General features: G+C 40.6%; 2 protein-coding genes and 5 non-coding genes across 9 annotated transcripts; 1 reads left to right on the top strand and 6 right to left on the bottom strand.

Moving 5' to 3' along the window:
* Nucleotides 1-8: 8 nt before the first annotated feature.
* Nucleotides 9-5,853, bottom strand: rpl7a (ribosomal protein L7a). Its single transcript, XM_060913386.1, has 8 exons — nt 5,787-5,853; nt 4,691-4,811; nt 4,312-4,461; nt 3,266-3,406; nt 1,037-1,116; nt 653-783; nt 383-452; nt 9-171 (listed from the first exon to the last, which is right to left on the bottom strand). The coding sequence occupies exons 1-8, from the start codon at nt 5,787-5,789 to the stop codon at nt 67-69; spliced, it is 801 nt and encodes a 266-aa protein (XP_060769369.1). The 5' UTR covers nt 5,790-5,853; the 3' UTR covers nt 9-66.
* On the bottom strand, nt 531-598 carry LOC132876185 (small nucleolar RNA SNORD36). Its single transcript, XR_009651921.1, has one exon. It is a non-coding gene; the product is annotated as a small nucleolar RNA SNORD36 (small nucleolar RNA).
* LOC132876182 (small nucleolar RNA SNORD36) lies at nt 891-968 on the bottom strand. Its single transcript, XR_009651919.1, has one exon. It is a non-coding gene; the product is annotated as a small nucleolar RNA SNORD36 (small nucleolar RNA).
* LOC132876187 (small nucleolar RNA SNORD24) lies at nt 4,134-4,199 on the bottom strand. The gene has a single exon (XR_009651923.1). It is a non-coding gene; the product is annotated as a small nucleolar RNA SNORD24 (small nucleolar RNA).
* On the bottom strand, nt 4,550-4,622 carry LOC132876186 (small nucleolar RNA SNORD24). The gene has a single exon (XR_009651922.1). It is a non-coding gene; the product is annotated as a small nucleolar RNA SNORD24 (small nucleolar RNA).
* LOC132876184 (small nucleolar RNA SNORD36) lies at nt 4,895-4,970 on the bottom strand. Its single transcript, XR_009651920.1, has one exon. It is a non-coding gene; the product is annotated as a small nucleolar RNA SNORD36 (small nucleolar RNA).
* Nucleotides 5,833-18,890, top strand: med22 (mediator complex subunit 22). Of its 3 annotated transcripts, none has more exons than XM_060913387.1 (5): nt 5,833-5,911; nt 6,148-6,282; nt 10,544-10,624; nt 10,754-10,962; nt 18,304-18,890. In XM_060913387.1, exons 2-5 carry the CDS (start codon nt 6,160-6,162, stop codon nt 18,491-18,493), a joined length of 603 nt encoding a protein of 200 aa, XP_060769370.1. In that variant the 5' UTR covers nt 5,833-5,911; nt 6,148-6,159; the 3' UTR covers nt 18,494-18,890. The 3 variants fall into 3 exon arrangements, with proteins under 3 accessions (XP_060769370.1, XP_060769371.1, XP_060769372.1); XM_060913388.1 differs by having other exon boundaries at nt 5,834-5,915; XM_060913389.1 differs by lacking the exon at nt 18,304-18,890 and having other exon boundaries at nt 5,834-5,911; nt 10,754-14,849.
* The last annotated feature ends 1 nt before the right edge of the window (nt 18,891 follows it).

Here is an 18,891-nt window from a genome sequence, read left to right as displayed (position 1 = left end):
ACAACACCTGGGTTTTTATTTTTTTTATTGTTTTACTAATAAAACGCATGCATCTTTGCTCCGAGTTTAACCCAGTTTGGTAGCCAGCTCCTTAGCCTTTGCCTTTTCAAGTTTAGCAATGCGAGCAGTCGACTTGGGGCCCATGATGTTACCTCCCCAGTGGCGACGGATCTGAGAGAGGGGAAGGAGGAGGGAAAAAAAAAAAAAAAAACCACATTAGAACATCTACATACTTTGTAGAAAGTCTTCACACACACCCCATTACATTAACCTTTAAGCTCTAGCACAAAACTAGACAAATCACAATATCCACCATGCCTCATCACTCATGACTTAAAAGCAATAATCCAAATATAATTGTAGCCACACGTGTTGCACTGACCTCCTCATATCGGTCATTGTAGTTGGTCTTGATGGCCTCCACCAGCTTGGAAAGAGCAGCTCTGTCCTCACTAGCAGATCAGAAAATTCATGTCAGCAATAAGTCCTTTAATGAGCTGCATTCTCACATTAAAGGAAAACAAGCTTCTTAGGCTCAGGGTTAAAAAGCTCATTTGAAACCACATGGTTGTTCAGATAAAGAAAGACATCATAGCCACAGAGACTGAGCATGCATACATGGGGGAGAGGGATGGGGAGACCTGTTACTTACGGGTTGGTGTGTGTGAAGCAGACAGAGGTGCAGGTTTTTCTGTGCACGAGTCGGCCCAATCTGGCTTTTCCTTTGACGATGCAGTATGGGACACCCATCTTACGGCACAGAGCAGGCAGGAACACCACCAGCTAAGACGACATGCAGAGTCAGTAAACTGTTCGATAGGTCACTCAAACTACAAAGCCCATGTTGAATCACTAGTTTAAAAGTGCGTGTGAATGAAACTGCTGTGGTTGTCGCTCAGGGTTAAAAAGCTCGTCTATTTTGATCTTCATATTGCTTTCAGGTGAAGAAATTCAAGACATCATTGCAGCAACCACAACAGGATTTACCAACTAAACATGCTAAACCTGATGTCCCTCAGGCAAAAAGAGCACTGACCTCAATTGGGTCGACATCATGAGCAATCACGACCAGCTGGGCCTTTTTGCTTTCTACAAGTGAAGTGACAGTGTTCACTCCTGTATGAAGAAAAATGAACAAAAAGTTAAACTGTTTCATCTTCCAAGTTCAGCTGTGAGCCAGCAGCATTTCCCTGTTGGACTGCAAAATGATCAAAAACACATGTCCTGGTATTCCCTCCCCCCAAGATTATTTCCAACAGTGGTGCTGTTTGCAGGGGGCACTCCAGATCTACGAATGAAAACCAAGAAAAGCTAGGGAAAACGTTTGTGGGTAATTTAAGCGCAACAGTTCAGAGTCACAAGCCCAAGTGCCCTAGCCAAGCTGATTACATCTAGGATCAGTTTTAATTCGTGAGTGAGTCTCAGAATCTGGAACATACGGTGAGGTGTAAACTGAAAACCAAGCAAAATAAACTGCTTATACAAACAGTCAGTCAGTCATAATTCTGCCAGCACAACAGTCACTTTGCAGTTGAAGAACTGAAGTCATTTTTAAACTAAATTAACATGCTATTCAATTACGTTTTTGGTAATCTTATGATTCGTATTGGCAACTAATTGCAATTAAATATTATACTTATCGGCTTATTCGGTTTTTAGCCATGTTGAATTTAGTTAGTTTGGTCCACGGCAGGCGTCGCTTATCCGCATGATCTTCGAAATGTGAAGTGTCAGCGCCGCCATTTTGAAAACTTTTCCAAACAAAATACTGCACAAAAACAAGTTTAAATGACTGCCTACTTTTTTTCCCCCAAAACTTTCCTGATTGCTATCAAAACAAACAAAATTTCCGGCTTGATCACATCAGCATTCAAAAGAGAACGCGCACATTTTGACAATGGCAGATGTTTATCACTGATTTCCGCTGAACGTTTTACTTCTGTCCTACGATGTCTCGCACAGGTCTCAACGAATCTTGTTTGCGGCCATTGCTTTGACATATGGACTGACATTACAGAGCATATTTCAAACACTCAACTTGCTATAGCAGTGACAAAATAGCTGTCAAAAATGCATTCCTATATTTAATAAAAATGAGAAATAGAATTTTGATTAAAAATTTTTTGCCTTCAGTTCCCCTTTAAAGAGAAAATAAAGCTAACTAAATCACTACAGACAGACCACCACAGCTCCTCACTAAAACACTGCCCCATGACCTGCTTTTGTGTCAAGCGGACCAACGTGCACCATAATTATGACTAGCATAATAAGTGACTACGGAGTCGCCCCATCCCCTGGAATTCATATGCTGGTTCCCAGAGTCTGTGTTCAAGGTGCAAACACCCCAACCAGTGTTCATTATGACAAGAATTTTGAATTTGGTTGCTTACTGAAAGTTGCAGTTAGACTCGTCTTTGTTTTCATCAGCAGAACTGCATTTTAATTTCAGTCTAATTTTAATATTGTTTTTGGTACGCATAACTGATATTATGAAGTTACTGTTTTGCTAGTTATCAAATGAAGATGGCATTTTGTACACTGATGACCAATATTTTCATATAAAAAAAACCTTCAGACCAAAATCACGCATGTCCCAACTCATACCTACCAGGAGCATTGCAAAAGCTGCATGAGCCGGATTCCCGCACTTCTCAACTAGAGTAAGGAACACGAAACAGAAAACCTAACATATTGTAATGGATTTTGCTGAAGGCCATTTCTCCTGGTTGTAAAAATTTCCTTGACAAGCAAGCTAGGTTGTCTGGCCAAACAGAATCAGCCATTTCATCGTGTCTTTATTCGTCAGGGCATAAAACAGATTTTTGCCGTCATCTCATTTACGCTAAAATTTAGTCACAAAATTAAAGGTCATCAGCAGATACTTGGTCAAAATCTGACAAAATTAACACTGCCACCAACAAGAAAACCCCAAAACAGAAACTTTACCACAAATCTGAGTGCATGTCAATAAATGGGACAGCACCATGCCAACCACACAACTGACAAGAGCATCAGCTGAAATATTTAACAGAACTACATTCATTGTAAGCAAAGAAGCTTTTGTTGAAAAATCATCTATGCAGCTAATTTGGTAATAAGTGATTAAGTACAAAGTATATTAAAAAAAAAAAAAAAATCACTTGTGAAAAGAAGCTGTGTTAGTTCACTCCCATAGAATTCCATAGCATCAAGTCTCCTGCTGCTTGCAGCTTCTTTTCTGTTGCCAAAAACAAGCTCATGAACACGGGAACAGAAATCCACTCACCTGCACGGAGGACAGGTGGCCTTTTCGTTGGGACATCTCCCTTCCCTGCAGCCTTCTGTTCAGCACGAAGCAGCAGCCTGCGCTTCTTCTCCTGCTTGGTCTCAGGTCTGTACTTGTGAGCCAACTTGAACAGCTGGGTAGCTGGAGAACAAGCATGGCCGAAAAAGCTTACTTGAGACAATTGAGGATATTAAAAATGTACATCTATGGCAATGGTTAGAGTGGGAACCAGTTGTAAAATCTTTACAAAAGCAAATCAGAATAAAAGCTGTTCCCCAATTAAGAGAAGCATTAGGCTCAAATACAGATGCACTTGAATATACTGCATTTCAAGTAATTACAACTGAATGTTATATAATCTAACAGTCTTATTGCATACTATAGTAAAGACCATAGGTCAGACCTTTGGGAGAACCAAGAATATTTCAGCAAACCACCAAAAACTTAAAACAGCCAAGGCCCAGCACAAGAAGGAAAAGTGGAGAATTTTCAGACTCAAATTCAATCACCCTCATTTACCCAATTAGGGAAGACATGGCTCATTCCAAATGGAAAAAAAAAAAAAAAAGGAGGTTGAAAACTTTTTTTTTTTAGATAAATCAATTCTACACATCATCCGTTCAGTCCTTGGCATTTGTTAAAAGCAACATGAAACCTTGTATGAAAACCAATCCCTCATGTATAGAACAAATATTATAATAATAATAATAATAATAATAATAATAAATAAATATAATCTAAAAATAATCCATGGTAACTTACCATTGGTTTAATTTAGTTGCTCATCCAGACCTTTATAAGCAAGCAGTCTGATTTAGCTAAACCTCCACAAATTTTAGTCAAATATCTGTGCTAAAAGGACAATCCGTGCATCAGTGATCTTGGTGGGAAAATGTCATCACTGACTAATCAGATTTTCTTCACATCATTTGCACGACTTTAGCACACTGGCATTTCTAACAGTGTGCAAGTCAAGAAAACCAGAACTCCACAGCTAAAACTGGACCTACAGGACCATGAATCCCACTTGATAGCAGCTGACTTACCGGTCTGGCGGTCCAGAGCCTGGTTGAACTGGTTGATTGCAGGAGGGACCTTCAGACGCTTGTACAGGATAGCCCGCTGACGCTGCAGGCGAACATATCGTGGCCATTTCACAAACCGGGTCAGATCCCTTTTGGGCTGGATGTCCTGACCTGGTAGAGCAAGAGAAGGAGAACTAGTGAGGGAAAGTTACAAGGCTTCACACACACACATACACCAGGTCAAAGATCAACATTAGGGTGCATCAGCGATCTTGGTGGGAAATTGTCTGCATTGCTGCTAAGATAGCAAATATTCGTTGACATCATCTGCACCACTTGTACAAAGGCTTCTGTGACAGGATAAAAGCATACTGGATGTATGCACTGAAACATTACCAACCAATGCCAAAGTTCTTCGGCCTTTTCTCGAACAGGGGGTTCACGACCTTCTTGACTTCACGCTTCTTGGCCACTGAAGGGGCAGGTGCCACCTTCTTCCCCTTAGGCTTCTTTCCTTTAGGCTGGAAAGAAAATATATATTTTTTTAAAATTTATATATTTAAAAAAAAAAAAAACATGATCAACAAGAGACACAGTTGCAGCTTATGCTCAGATTTACAAAGTTCGACTTTTTGCTCCACATGGATTTTCAGGTGAAGAAATTCAAACCATCACTGCAGAAGCCGCATGTGTCCATGTCTACAACTCGTTTTAGTGTAACACAGTTCTTAAGTTAAACTTTCAAAATTATTCCTGATTAAAGACACAACTACCTCTTTCCAGAGTTATGCTGCATTTTCTCAAATAAATACTCCTCCTGAAAATGTGACGCATGAATTGAGCCAGTCTCAATAAATAAAATTTATGTATACAGTGAAATACAGCCTCTGAGGGAATATTACAACTCCTTTAGTATCCACAGCTTGACTTGAATAAACATTATTGAATCAATAACTTCACAAAATTCTTTCCAAAGCTACCTTTTATCAGGTAGCTGAAAATATTCCCATGTTAAAAAAAAAAAGTTACTTTCTTGTCTGAACTGCAGTCAATGAATTAAAAACGAGATTTAACCTCATTAGCCAACTAGCTTCAGCACGCTAAGCGGCTAACCCACCTTCTCTCTAAACAGGAGGCCATTCTTGGCCCAGCAAGCTACATCAGAGCCAACATCTTCCAACAAACGCAAATACAACAGAATAAATCTTACAAATTTCCCCAAAATAAAGCCCTTCCGAAAACCCAGACAGCAGACGGACACCGCTGCGCCAACACGCCATACTACAGAGCTAACACTGCACAGCCACTGAGCGTCTCACTGAATTAAAACCTAAATAATTACAAAATTACAGTTTTATTTTTTCATAATACACATCGATAAATGATTTAACAACAGTCTAAAGTGTACACACGCCATTTCCGTGAACCTAACTGATAGTATATGATAGATGTTTGACGATTTTAAAAGGCTAAGTGAATAGCAGTTTAACGCTCACCATGTCGGATAGGATCAGAAAGGAAGAAGAAAGGGCTTGTGGGTAATTTTAAGTCGCGCGACGCTGGGAAGTGACGTCATAGCCAAGCGACAGAAGAACAGCGGAGTTGTTGTTGTTTGCAGAATGCACGTAAATTATTCTTCGTTTTAATGCAGTAATGCTTGTATTTTTAAACACTTTTTATTTGTTTAATTTTAGCACAGTTAATATTAGCTTTATTTGGTTATTTCTTGATGATTTTAGCAGCCATGTTGGATAAACTAAAAGTCAGTCGTGAATTTGAGTCGCAGTTTGGGAGAAAGCGGTAAAGTACAAACTTTCAAAACAGTAAGAATGATGTCCTTTTCCATTTTTCCTCCAGAGAGAATAAATAATGGCTACACAACGAGTGCTCCCGCAAAGTAAAGAGACTCTTCTGCAGAACTACAACAAGAGACTAAAAGATGATATCAGATCCATATTGGACAACTTCACCGAGATCATCAAAACTGCCAAGGTGGGTCTGTGGGAGACATGCCAGTTTAACCAGTGGCGGCTGGTGAAAAAAATTCTTGGTGGTGCTGGTGTGTGTCAGTAGATTTCCCTGCCTAGTCCAGTATAAGCATTCAAATGAACAGTCAGAAAATGACAACAATTCCACAATAATAATTTAATTTCCTTCTCAAAATCAGCAGTTTCACAGATAAAGTAAATTAACAATTTACAGCTTTATTAGGCTCCATTTATGCTTTGGAAAGGAACGGTATCAAATACAATACTCAAGTTCTTGAGAGAAGTTTACAGCAAGGGTATGATTTCAGCTCAATCTATACAAATCAACTGTGTGTGAGAGTGTGTGTGAGTGTGTGTGTGTGAGAGTGTGTGTGTGAGTGAGAGTGAGTGAGAGTGAGTGTGTGTGTGTGAATGAGAGAGAGAGGGGGAAGGTTTCTAAGGTGAGTGTGGGACTGAGTGATTGTATGAAAAGAAATAGAGAGAGAGAGAGAGGTGGTGTGTGTCTGATTCTAAGGTGAGTGTAAGATTTCTGTGTGAGAGAGAGTGACTATGAAATGAGGTGTGTGTGTTCTGAGCTCGGTGTGTTTCTGTGAAACGAGAGAGAGAGGGGGAGTGAAATACAGTGTTGACACTCTTGTTGTGAATACAAATTATGACAAGAAAGATGTGTGATTATTGTCCAGTATAAACCAAAAGTCTAGTTTTGAGCATCACCTCTAACCAAAGAGAGAGAGAGAGAGAGACATTTTCTGTAGCAGGGGCGAAATTTCCAGCGCTCCAAAACCATTAAATTCGGCGATGCTGATTGGCCAAATATTTATTATTTTTCCCTAGCAACCATACACGATTGGCTATTTCGCTGCACTTCTGGGGCGCTTTGACGAGCACCCAAGAAGAGAAATGATACGAGTCAGTTGGTGGAAATGTTGTTTAAATAATTCAGATTGCATGTAGGCACACACTATTAAGTAAAACTGACATTGATGATAAAATTTGTAATATATAATTTTTCTTTTCCCCCTCCACATCTGGGAGGGCAGTGCCAGATGTGGAGGGGCCGCCACTGAGTTTAATTATATCTTTATTATATCTCAGTGGTAAATGCTTTGGTTTTCCTGGTCAGTAGGTTCTGAGTTTATGGGCAGCATGGTGGTTAGCTCTGTTGCCTCACAGCAAGAAGGTTCTGGGTTCGAGCCCAGTGCCCGACGGGGGCCTTTCTGTGTGGAGTTTGTATGTTCTCCTCGTGTCAAGTTTGTTTGTATAGCGCTTTTAACAATAGACATTGTCCCAAAGCAGCTTTACAAAATCTGAATGACCCAAGACGTGGGCGGCACGGTGGTGTAGTGGTTAGCGCTGTCGCCTCACAGCAAGAAGGTCCTGGGTTCGAGCCCCGGGGCCGGCGAGGGCCTTTCTGTGCGGAGTTTGCATGTTCTCCCCGTGTCCGCGTGGGTTTCCTCCGGGTGCTCCGGTTTCCCCCACAGTCCAAAGACATGCAGGTTAGGTTAACTGGTGACTCTAAATTGACCGTAGGTGTGAATGTGAGTGTGAATGGTTGTCTGTGTCTATGTGTCAGCCCTGTGATGACCTGGCGACTTGTCCAGGGTGTACCCCGCCTTTCGCCCGTAGTCAGCTGGGATAGGCTCCAGCTTGCCTGCGACCCTGTAGAAGGATAAAGCGGCTAGAGATAATGAGATGAGATGAATGACCCAAGACATGAGCCAATTTTATCCCTAATCTATCCCCATTGAGCAAGCTCGTGGCGACGGTGGCAAGGAAAAATTCCCCCAGACAACACGAGGAAGAAACCTCAAGAGGAACCAGACTCAAAAGGGAACCAATCCTCACCTGGACAAAAACAGACAACATAACTATAACATTAACAGCTTTAACATGAAGTCAGTTTCATTGATGATATACAGGCTTTCGTCTAAACGGGGGAACAGGGGCGCTGCGCCCTCTTATTCTCACCGGTAGTTAACACCTCGACAGGAGCGTCTTCTGATGAGAAGGGTTGAAGAAAATCGGCATGCAAGTTCACTGCAGTTATCTAGAGAAGTAGAAAGCCAAACTGGGGTGACTATTTCCCATGACACAATACGGCGTACACTGCAGAGGAATGGCATGCATGGATGCCGTCCATGAAAGAAGCCTCTCCTAAAGCCTAGGCACAAAAAAGCCTGCCTAGAGTTTGCCAGGGCCCATGCTGACAAAGATGAAGACTACTGGGACTCTAGACTCTGGAGTGATGAGACCAAGATAAATGTTTTTGGAACTGATGGCTTCAAAACTGTATGGCATTGCAAAGGTGAGGAATACAAAGAAAAATGCATGGTGCCTACAGTGAAACATGGTGGTGGCAGTGTCCTTATGTGGGGCTGCATGAGTGCTGCATTTCATTGATGGCATCATGAATTCACAGATGTATTGCTCTATACTGAAAGAGAAGTTGCTACCATCACTCTGTGCCCTTGGTCGTCGCGCACTTTTCCAACATGACAATGATCCTAAACACACATCTAAGGCCACTGTTGGATTTCTGAAGAAGAACAGGGTGAAAGTGATTCAGTGACCAAGTATGTCTCTGTAGAGATCAGAGTGGGTGGGTGGAGCACAGAAGTACGGCAGGCCAGAACTGAGTTCAAAAAAACTCTTTTTATTTACAGCTTTTCAGCTTTTCACATTCTCCCAGCCACGCACGCACACACAAGTCTTCTGGCTGGGGAGAGAGCTCCCTTCCTCTGCTCTCTCTCTCCTTTTATAGGGCGCGGTCACTGGGGAAGACACACAAACACAGGTTAACCAACATCAGGTGCAGTGATTCTGCCACTTACCTTCCCTGACTCCGCCCTCCGTTCACAGACCGACGCTTGACCACGCCCCCGCTGCCACAGTCTCCTTATCTGAACCCAATCGAATACCTATGGGGAATTCTGAAGAGACAAGTTGAGCATCGCTCTCCATCCAGCATCCAGTCACCTAAAAGAGGTCATTGTTGAAGAATGGAAAAAGATTGATGTTGCAAAATGTCGCCAACTTGTTCATTCCATGCCTAGAAGACTTGGCGCTGTCATTAAAAATCATGGACGCCATACAAAGTACTAGATGTAGTAGTTTTTGTTGTGGGGTGTACTCATTTTTGCACCACCCTAATTTGAGTAAAACTGAAAAAAATGTGTAACCTAAGTTATATTATTAACCTTACTTTCCCGTTATAAGTTAAACAGATGTTATATTAAACTTTGTCTTGTCAACATTTTGGAAATTGTGTTCATTGAGATATTGTTTAAAATGTTACTTTTCAAAGGGGGTGCACTCATTTACGCTCAGCACTGTAGCTTTATTTTGTACTTAACAATAAAATAGATACTAAAAGTTTGCTGATAACAGATTTGACTTCAGTATTTTCTCCAAAGCCTTCCTCTCGAGAGGCTAGAATGCCTGAACACTAGTGTAAGAGAGGCAACTTTCTGACTAGACGAGGGATTCGAGACACGTCCTTGTTCCATTTTTGTTCAAATGTTGGTGGTCGACATCACTTTTTTTTTTCTTTTGTATATGGAATCTAAGGCACCACAGAAAGTTTCCACAAAACAGATAGTTTATTTAGGCTATCTGAGTGCAAGGAGAATTTCACAGAATATTACAGACGTAAAATCACTGACTCCAAGCTATTTGGAAACCAGTTTGGTGAATTTTTTTTTTTTGTGAAATATGTAAACTTTAACATTGACACCAGATCACACATCAGTTTAACTAGTGATTAACTAGTTAAACTAGAGTAGAATGAGCAGTGTTCAAGCATGAACATCCCCAAATTGACCAAACCTTTCCACCTGCCATTGAGAATGTCTCATCCCATTATCTCTAGCCGCTTTATCCTTCTACAGGGTCGCAGGCAAGCTGGACCCTATCCCAGCTGACTAGGGGCGAAAGGCGGGGTACACCCTGGACAAGTCGCCAGGTCATCACAGGGCTGACACATAGACACAGACAACCATTCACACTCCCATTCACACCTACGGTCAATTTAGAGTCACCAGTTAACCTAACCTGCATGTCTTTGGACTGTGGGGGAAACCGGAGCACCCGGAGGAAACCCACGCGGACACGGGGAGAACATGCAAACTCCACACAGAAAGGCCCTCGCCGGCCCCGGGGCTCGAACCCAGGACCTTCTTGCTGTGAGGCGACAGCGCTAACCACTACACCACCGTGCCGCCCCATTGAGAATGTGTCTAAGAAATAAATGTCACATCATTTCTCAGGTAGAAGATGAAACGCAGGTGTCTAGAGCAACACAAGCAGAGCAGGACCATTATGAAATGCACGTCAGAGCTGCCAACATCGTAAGAAATCTTTCATGTTCTGTCAAGAACTTGATTCTCTAAAGCCAAATTTGAAACGCATATAAATATGTAATTTCTTTGTCTTTTTTTTTTTACTGGCTGTTAAACTGTACATATGATTAAAAAAAGGTGCGAGCTGGTGAGTCTCTGATGAAGCTGGTGTCAGACCTGAAGCAGTTCCTGATTCTGAACGATTTCCCGTCTGTAAACGAGGCCATTAGCTTGCGCAACCAGCAGCTGCGTGCCCTGCAGGAGGAATGCGACAAGAAGCTCATCTCCCTGCGTGATGAGATCGCCGTTGACCTGTACGAGCTCGAGGAAGAGTATTACTCCTCCAGGTACAAATAGATCCTCCAGAGACCCTGCAGTCCTGTAGTCAAGTATCATATGCACATACCGTAGAACACATATCCTTGTGCTTTAGACAAATGTGTATGTGTGTGTGTGTGTGTGTGTGTGTGTCCAAATTCATTCATAAGGACATTCACAAACTTTAGTGCCTTTAAAACGGAACAGGAAGATAAAGACGGGTTAAACTTGTAATTTTATCATTTATTATTATTATTATTATTATTATTATTATTATAGCAGGATAGTCAAAACAACTAAAAAGGAAATATTGAATTCACCAAAAAATATTTTACCAAAGTAAAAAAAAAAAATTATATGAAAGTGGGCTTGGACACTTTAAAAAAAAAAATTTTCATCATACATTTCATGAAAATGACTGCACTACTACTAAAAGTCAAATAAATTAAAACAAAAATACAGCACATTATGGGACTTAATGTTAAAAAAGATTTAGTAATATTGTCTCCAAAATAAATATGCTTTGCTTTAAAAAAAAAAAGTTCTACAATGATATATATACACTACCGTTCAAAAGTTTGGGGTCACGTTGAAATTTCCTTATTTTTGAAAGAAAAGCACTGTTCTTTTCAATGAAGATCACTTTTTAAACTAATCAGAAATCCACTCTATACATTGCTAATGTGGTAAATGACTATTCTAGCTGCAAATGTCTGGTTTTTGGTGCGATATCTCCATAGGTGTATAGAGGCCCATTTCCAGCAACTCTCACTCCAGTGTTCTAATGGTACAATGTGTTTGCTCATTGCCTCAGAAGGCTAATGGATGATTAGAAAACCCTTGTACAATCATGTTAGCACAGCTGAAAACAGTTGAGCTCTTTAGAGAAGCTATAAAACTGACCTTCCTTTGAGCAGATTGAGTTTCTGGAGCATCACATTTGTGGGGTCGATTAAATGCTCAAAATGGCCAGAAAAATGTCTCGACTATATTTTCTATTCATTTTACAACTTATGGTGGTAAATAAAAGTGTGACTTTTCATGGAAAACACAAAAGTGTCTGGGTGACCCCAAACTCTTGAACGGTAGTGTATATCTGTGAAGAATCTCAGTCATAGAAAGTTTAAATTCACATAGACCTGTGCACAGTAAGCTTATTTCTAATGCGGGCGAATGTAGCCTTATTACGCACATAATTAACAATGTTAAATATACATTTCAGATCCCTTCATGAACCCAGGAACATGATGTAAAATATTAACATGTTTGTGTGATCTTAAAGCTCAGTGTTAATGTTGAACATGCAGCAGTTTAAACAGGAAAATGTAAAAAAAAAAAAAAAGCTTAAAAAGCAGCTGAACTCACTGATGAGACCTATGCAAGAACTGGCCAAAGTGCACGTGGCCTAATGGTCTAACGAGCAAGCTTGATTAACCTCCCCCCTTATTACAGTGCTACATGTTCATGACTAATCACAGTTTATGATCTTTGTCACTAAAATACCAGTAAATGCACTGTGTGTAATTTAAAAAAAATCTGTAAATTCCTTAACACAGTGGATACATAAAATAAGATCCATCCATTATCTGTAACCACTTATCCTGTACAGGGTCACAGGCGAGCTGGAGCCTATCCCAGCTGACTACAGGCGAAAGGCGGGGTACACCCTGGACAAGTCGCCAGGTCATCACAGGGCTGACACATAGACACAGACAACCATTCACACTCTCATTCACACCTATGGTCAATTTAGAGCCACCAGTTAACCTAACCTGCATGTCTTTGGACTGTGGGGGAAACCGGAGCACCCGGAGGAAACCCACGGGGAGAACATGCAAACTCCGCACAGAAAGGCCCTCGTTGGGCACTGGGCTCAAACCCAGAACCTTCTTGCTGCGAGTCAACAGAGCTAACTACTGCACCACCGTGCCGCCTTTTAATATATTTTTAAAATAAATTAAGATTTATTTAAGCCACAACAATTGTGGCTTTCATTCCAGCCAAACAGAAGGCACTTGATTTAACAAGTTGTTAAAAAAAAGTCCTTCCCACGCCATGTGGCGCATAGGCCGCCGCCGATCTCCGTTTCCATAGCCCTCGGCCTCTCGCCTGTTACATAGCTGGGGTTACAGCGGGGGCTAGTCCTCTGGTCCTCTGGCAAGAGTCTGACTCCCCGCTCACATCTGTATTGCAGTGTGCCTTGCCAGACGGCACCATTTTTATGATGGTCTTTGGTATGACCCGACCATGAGTAGAACTCGCGATCTCCCGATCGAGAGGCGGACACGCTAACCACTAGGCCAACTGACGGTTAACAAGTTGTTTGGTTGGAATGAAAGCCTGTAGCCACACCAGCCAATTTGCTTTGCTGGTTCAGATTCAGTGAATTTTTAACCAAAATTGGCTCTACAGGGTGATCAACAACAACCTCAGTGAAGCTTATACAAGCTTAATCCAAGGTTACAGCCATCCACTGTATATCATAAAGGGCGGACATTGTGTTTACAAAGTATTTCTACATTTTACCACAATGTCTGCCCTTTTATATATTATATTATGGACTCAGGAAACCAACATTAACTTGATACTTAAACCTGTAATTGTTTTATTTTTCTGGGGCTTTAAAGCATGGGTATTTTACTACAATTTCATAAAATCTACTTTTTATACATAAAATAAAAAATAAAATAAAATGAAATATCAGTGAAAGTCTTTGAAAACTCTGCTCTTTCTGCTCTAATGCTTCTAGCCCAGTAGCTATTCTCTGCTCTGATGAGCTGCCTTCGGCTAAATTTACCCAAATGTCGGTGATTGCATAAGCCACAACAGAGGATCTGCTGCAGAAACCGAGCTGGTTCATGTTTAGAAAACTCAGCCAGTTTTTCTGTACTTTTACCAGTTCTGCTACAGTATTTTTATTTTTTCCACGTACGCAGTTCAGTCTGCTGAAATACTTTGTTTGGAGCACAGTCCACCAATTGATGACTCCAACTTAGTACATACAGAAATGCAAGGTCGGGTCAGAGTATTGCACAAACCAAGCTATCGGGTTGTGTTTCATTGAGTTCACAGAGTTATTTTATTTTGTGGGTGTTTGTGTGTGATTTTATTTTATTTTTTTCCCCAATTTAATCCAAGCAGTGCAAACATGTTTTTCGCTCTCATATTAACAGTATAAAAAGATTTTTAGCAATTTACCACTGACATGTTCAAGTACTATTATACTATAGTATGTCCAGTATAGCGTCCAAGGCTGTCATTTTTGGCCACTGGTTTTGTGTAAGAGAAATGTTAGTTAAGTTAAGCTTTAATAATAAAGATGGAGGACATTGAGCTGCTGGTGCCTAATTGTAAATGGTGCTTATGCTTTAACGTTACACAGATATACATGTACAGAGAATTTGCAGGTTAGAATGAGTCCATGTTGTATGTCTTAGGATACTGAACTTGTTTGGCTTTTATATCCTGTGCTGTTAAATTGGTTGAACCGATGTTGTAATGCACTAAAGTCGGTACTTATATAGACTCTGTACCTCTGAAATGAGGAGCACTCTGGGAGTTTTAATAATGTTGAGTACTTCTTGTCATTTTATAGCCTGTATTTTATTGCATTTGGTTCAAAGAGATCACCATTGTCCTGTTAAAATGTTAACGAAAAGTTGTATGATTTTTATAAGTAAATTTTTAGCTTCCACTGGTAACATCTAATAATGTTTACTCTGATCTTATTTTTTAAAGCGGAGTTGATTTTTCATCATCAGTTCTTCTTGAACTAGAAACTAGTAGCTTAAACAGTGTAAGATATCAGCTATGGATAAATAACTTTACTGTTCAGAGTGTTGTAATGTTAACATTCCCCCTCCCCACTGGGCCTGATTGGCCATTTTACAAATAAATCAGAAAGGAAAGAGAGCAATTTTGATGTCTTTAGTATTTATTGGTCTCTTCCAAATTGGATTTTCTGCTTCTCCTTCAGTCTTCTGAAAAGTCTTTCCTGCTCTAAGCATTTTCTTCTTTCAGCTACAGTGAGGCATCTTAAATATTCAATATCTTTAACATTAGAAAAGATTAGACTGCTGAAAAGATAGACTATTGAGTAGAGTTGTAATATATGTCACATTAAAATGTTTTTATAATCATAACAGGGCTTAAAGGAACAGTCCACCGTAATTCCATAATGAAATATGCTCTTATCTGAATTGAGACGAGCTGCTCCGTACCTGTCCGAGCTTTGCGCGACCTCCCAGTCAGTCAGACGCAGTCAGACGCGCTGTCACTCCTGTTAGCAATGTAGCTAGGCTCAGCATGGCCAATGGTATTTTTTGGGGCTGTAGTTAGATGCGACCAAACTCTTCCGCGTTTTTCCTGTTTACATAGGTTTATATGACCAGTGTGATGAAACAAGTTCAGTTACACAAATTGAAACGTAGCGATTTTCTATGCTATGGAAAGTCCACACTATAATGACAGGCGTACTAACACCTTCTGCGCGCTTCGGCAGTGCATTGATATCTGAGCTCCGTATCAATGCGCTGCCGAAGCGCGCAGAAGGTGTTAGTACGCCTGTCATTATAGTGCGGACTTTCCATAGCATAGAAAATCGCTACGTTTCAATTTGTGTAACTGAACTTGTTTCATATCACTGGTCATATAAACCTATGTAAACAGGAAAAACGCGGAAGAGTTTGGTCGCATCTAACTACAGCCCCAAAAAATACCATTGGCCATGCTGAGCCTAGCTACATTGCTAACAGGAGTGACAGCGTGTCTGACTGACTGGGAGGTCGCGCAAAGCTCGGAGAGGTACGGATCAGCTCGTCTCAATTCAGATAAGAGCATATTTCATTATGGAAGTACGGTGGGACTGTTCCTTTAAACTCACTTGGCTTCTTTCAGCTTTTAGCTGCCTGCATGCTTTTAAAAGTACTTTCAGTACCTTCTGTTTTGTGTGTTTTTTTGCTTCAACTTGCTGTCAGATCTTTTAAAGGAATACTCCAGTTGTTTTCAAACTAATCATTGTCTACCACATCTGTAATGTATGTGAATTTACCATGGATAAGGTTTTCTTTGTATTGAGACAAGAACAACAAAAATAACTCCTATAATGGAAGTCGAAGAGAGGTTGTTGCCACCAATAAATGATTATGCAAAGCACATATTTTGGGAAAACACTTTTTCATAAATTTTTAAATTTGTTCATTTAGAATATAGTAGTAGTATTTTTCAGAGGGAAGAATCTGGGGTTATGCATTACCAGTGTACAGTCATGGAAAAAAGTAAGCTCTCCTTCAATTCTGTGTTTCTGTTTATCAGGGTCTAAATTACAATTGTGGGGTTCTCACCAACTTCGATATACTACCAAAGAGCCTCAGGTGACAACCACAAAAAAAATCACAGATTTCAATATGTAGTTTTGGGTTTGTTTTGGGGGTTTTTTCCCCCAAAAAAGTAAACCATCATTCAGAAACCAGGTGGGAAAAAATAAGTACATTCAGTAACATGTAGAACCTCCTTTGGCAGCGATAACTAGCTACCTGACTTAACTAACTTTTATTAATAATGAAGAAAATGTATTCTGTAGGAGTTTAGCAGACTCTCAAATCAGTTTGGCCTACTATTTACAACATTTAGTTCGTTGATGTTCGAGGGTGTTTGTTTATGCACAGCTCTCTTAAGGTTCCACGACAGCATCTCGGTGAGGTTGAGGTCTGGATTTTAACTTGAGCATTCCAACATCTTGAGCATTCCAACATTTTCCCCCCCTTTTTTATCTGTTCAGATGTCAAATTGCTGGTGTGCTTTGGATCGTTGTCCTGTTGCTTGACCGATTTTGGCTAAGCTTAAGCTGTTGGACAGATGGCCTTACATATGTCTCAAGAATATTCGGGTATACAGTGGAGTTTATCGATGTCTTAACGACTGCAAGTTTCTGTGGCTGCAAAACAAGCCCAAATCATGACCCCCTCAACCATCAGACCTGGCTGTTGGTATGAAGTATTTGTGGTAATGCACTGTTTTTGGCTTTCACCAAACATGGCACTGTGCATGATGACCAAACATTTCTACTTTTGTCTCAGTCCAAAGGACATTGTTCCAGAACTTTTGTGGTTTGTTCAGATGCAATATTTCAAACCTAATTCATGCTATCGTGCCTTTTTTTTTGGGGGGGGGGGATATTTTTTCCCCCCCAGACACCCCTCCATGAAAGCCATACTTATTCAGTCTTTCTGATTATGTGGTCATGAATGTAAACATTTAATGTGCTTACAGAGGCCTCAAGGGGTTTTCTTTATATTTCTGAGCATTAAACAGTCTGCGTTTGGACTGAAATTGCTAAAAGACACCCACTCCTGCGAGGACTGGCAACTGTTTAAGGTTGTCCATTTGTAAACAGCCCTTCTCACCGTAGAATTGTGAATTTTAAATAATTTGGAGATGGCCTTGTGACCCTTCCCAGATTGATGAGCAGCAACAAGTGCTTCTCTGAAGTTATGGCTGACATTCTTTCTTCTTGACACGATGTCTGCATACATGCGAGTGCTCCATAACAGCTGCTAAAAGTTCTGCTTTTATAGAGGTAGTCACACTTCTTGATGATTTAAACAATCTAGTGCATTTCATTAATAACATCTGGCTGTTAATTACTCTGTTAATGATTGTGGAAGTAGGAAGGGTCTACTTAATTTTTCACACCTGTTTTCTGAATGTTGGTGTACTTTTGGTGGAAAAAAAAAAGATGACATTAAATCTGTAGGACTTTTTCCCCACCTGAGGTTATTTGTTTATAGACGATGGAGGACCACACTTGTTATTTAGGCTGTTAAATAAAAACACCGGAAAGCTCTTAATAATCAGTTTATTTTTTACTGTATTGAACTAATGCCAGAAATCCAGACAAAACTGCTACCCACCAATCCTCAATTTTGTTACCAGCCAATTTGCACCCACCACCTGGCCAGCCGGGGGGAGCAGACCACCCCTCCATATGAGGTTTTTAAATATTTTTACTCAATACAAGGAAATAGCGATTCTTGGTTGTGGTAATTACATATGCTACAGAGGCGAGGTGGTAGATAATCTTAGTTTTCCTTCACTGAACAGGTTCCCAGCCCTGGTTAAGGAATACCTCCTGCACATCTTGGTGTTTTCCTTGCTCTAATACAACCTCTTTTGAGTCAAGAAGTGCTGTTAGACAATTGATTAGCTTAGTCAGCTGTGTTAGAGCAGGGAAAACACTAAAATGGGCAGGATATGGGAAAACTCCAGGACCAGGGTTGGGAACCTTTACTGTGTGTTCATGTAGGGCTTGAACGTTTCTGAAGAGTGTTTAGTGTGGATGTATGTAATGCATTTATATGTGACATTTCTAGCTGTGGACAATGGGACGGCATCGAGTTGCCACTTTGTGAGGCGTTTCGTCAGCGAGACAGTTGGGGGTCACCCAATACGGCCATTGATCCCTCAAACCCCATTACAGATGATTCGGAACGGCCTGTCGCTACAGAAACAATGTCGCATCACCTCAATGGCCATGGAAGCAGCACAAATGAACAGTCTTGAAAACAGATCAGTTCGATCACATAAGCTACTCACTTAATATTTGCTGTCTACATTCATTCCTGAGCCAAAAAAAAACAACCTTTCACTTAAACGAAGTGCACTCCTTTACATCTCTGCAGTGGAACAAATACTGGATTCTCTTTTTGTATGTCTGACTACTGTACATTGCTCTCTCATACCTCACAGTATTAGTGTTTGTGTTTACTATACATGACTTATAGCTCTTGGGTCAGGAAGGCCCTGTTAGATACGATTTATATTGTTTGATTCCCCCCCAGTTGTTTTACTTGATACTTTAGCACACAGAATCTCAGTTTTGTGTAATTTTCATTGTGATACCATTTGAAGGCACATTTCCTTAGTTGCAACCACTATGAATAAAATGGTTGGACAATAAG

The sequence above is a fragment of the Neoarius graeffei genome, chromosome 28 (assembly GCF_027579695.1).
Source record: "Neoarius graeffei isolate fNeoGra1 chromosome 28, fNeoGra1.pri, whole genome shotgun sequence".
In the NCBI taxonomy this organism is placed as follows: Eukaryota; Metazoa; Chordata; class Actinopteri; order Siluriformes; family Ariidae; genus Neoarius; species Neoarius graeffei.
The sequence above is the reverse complement of the archived record's forward strand: the minus strand, read 5'-3'. Positions and strand labels throughout refer to the sequence as shown.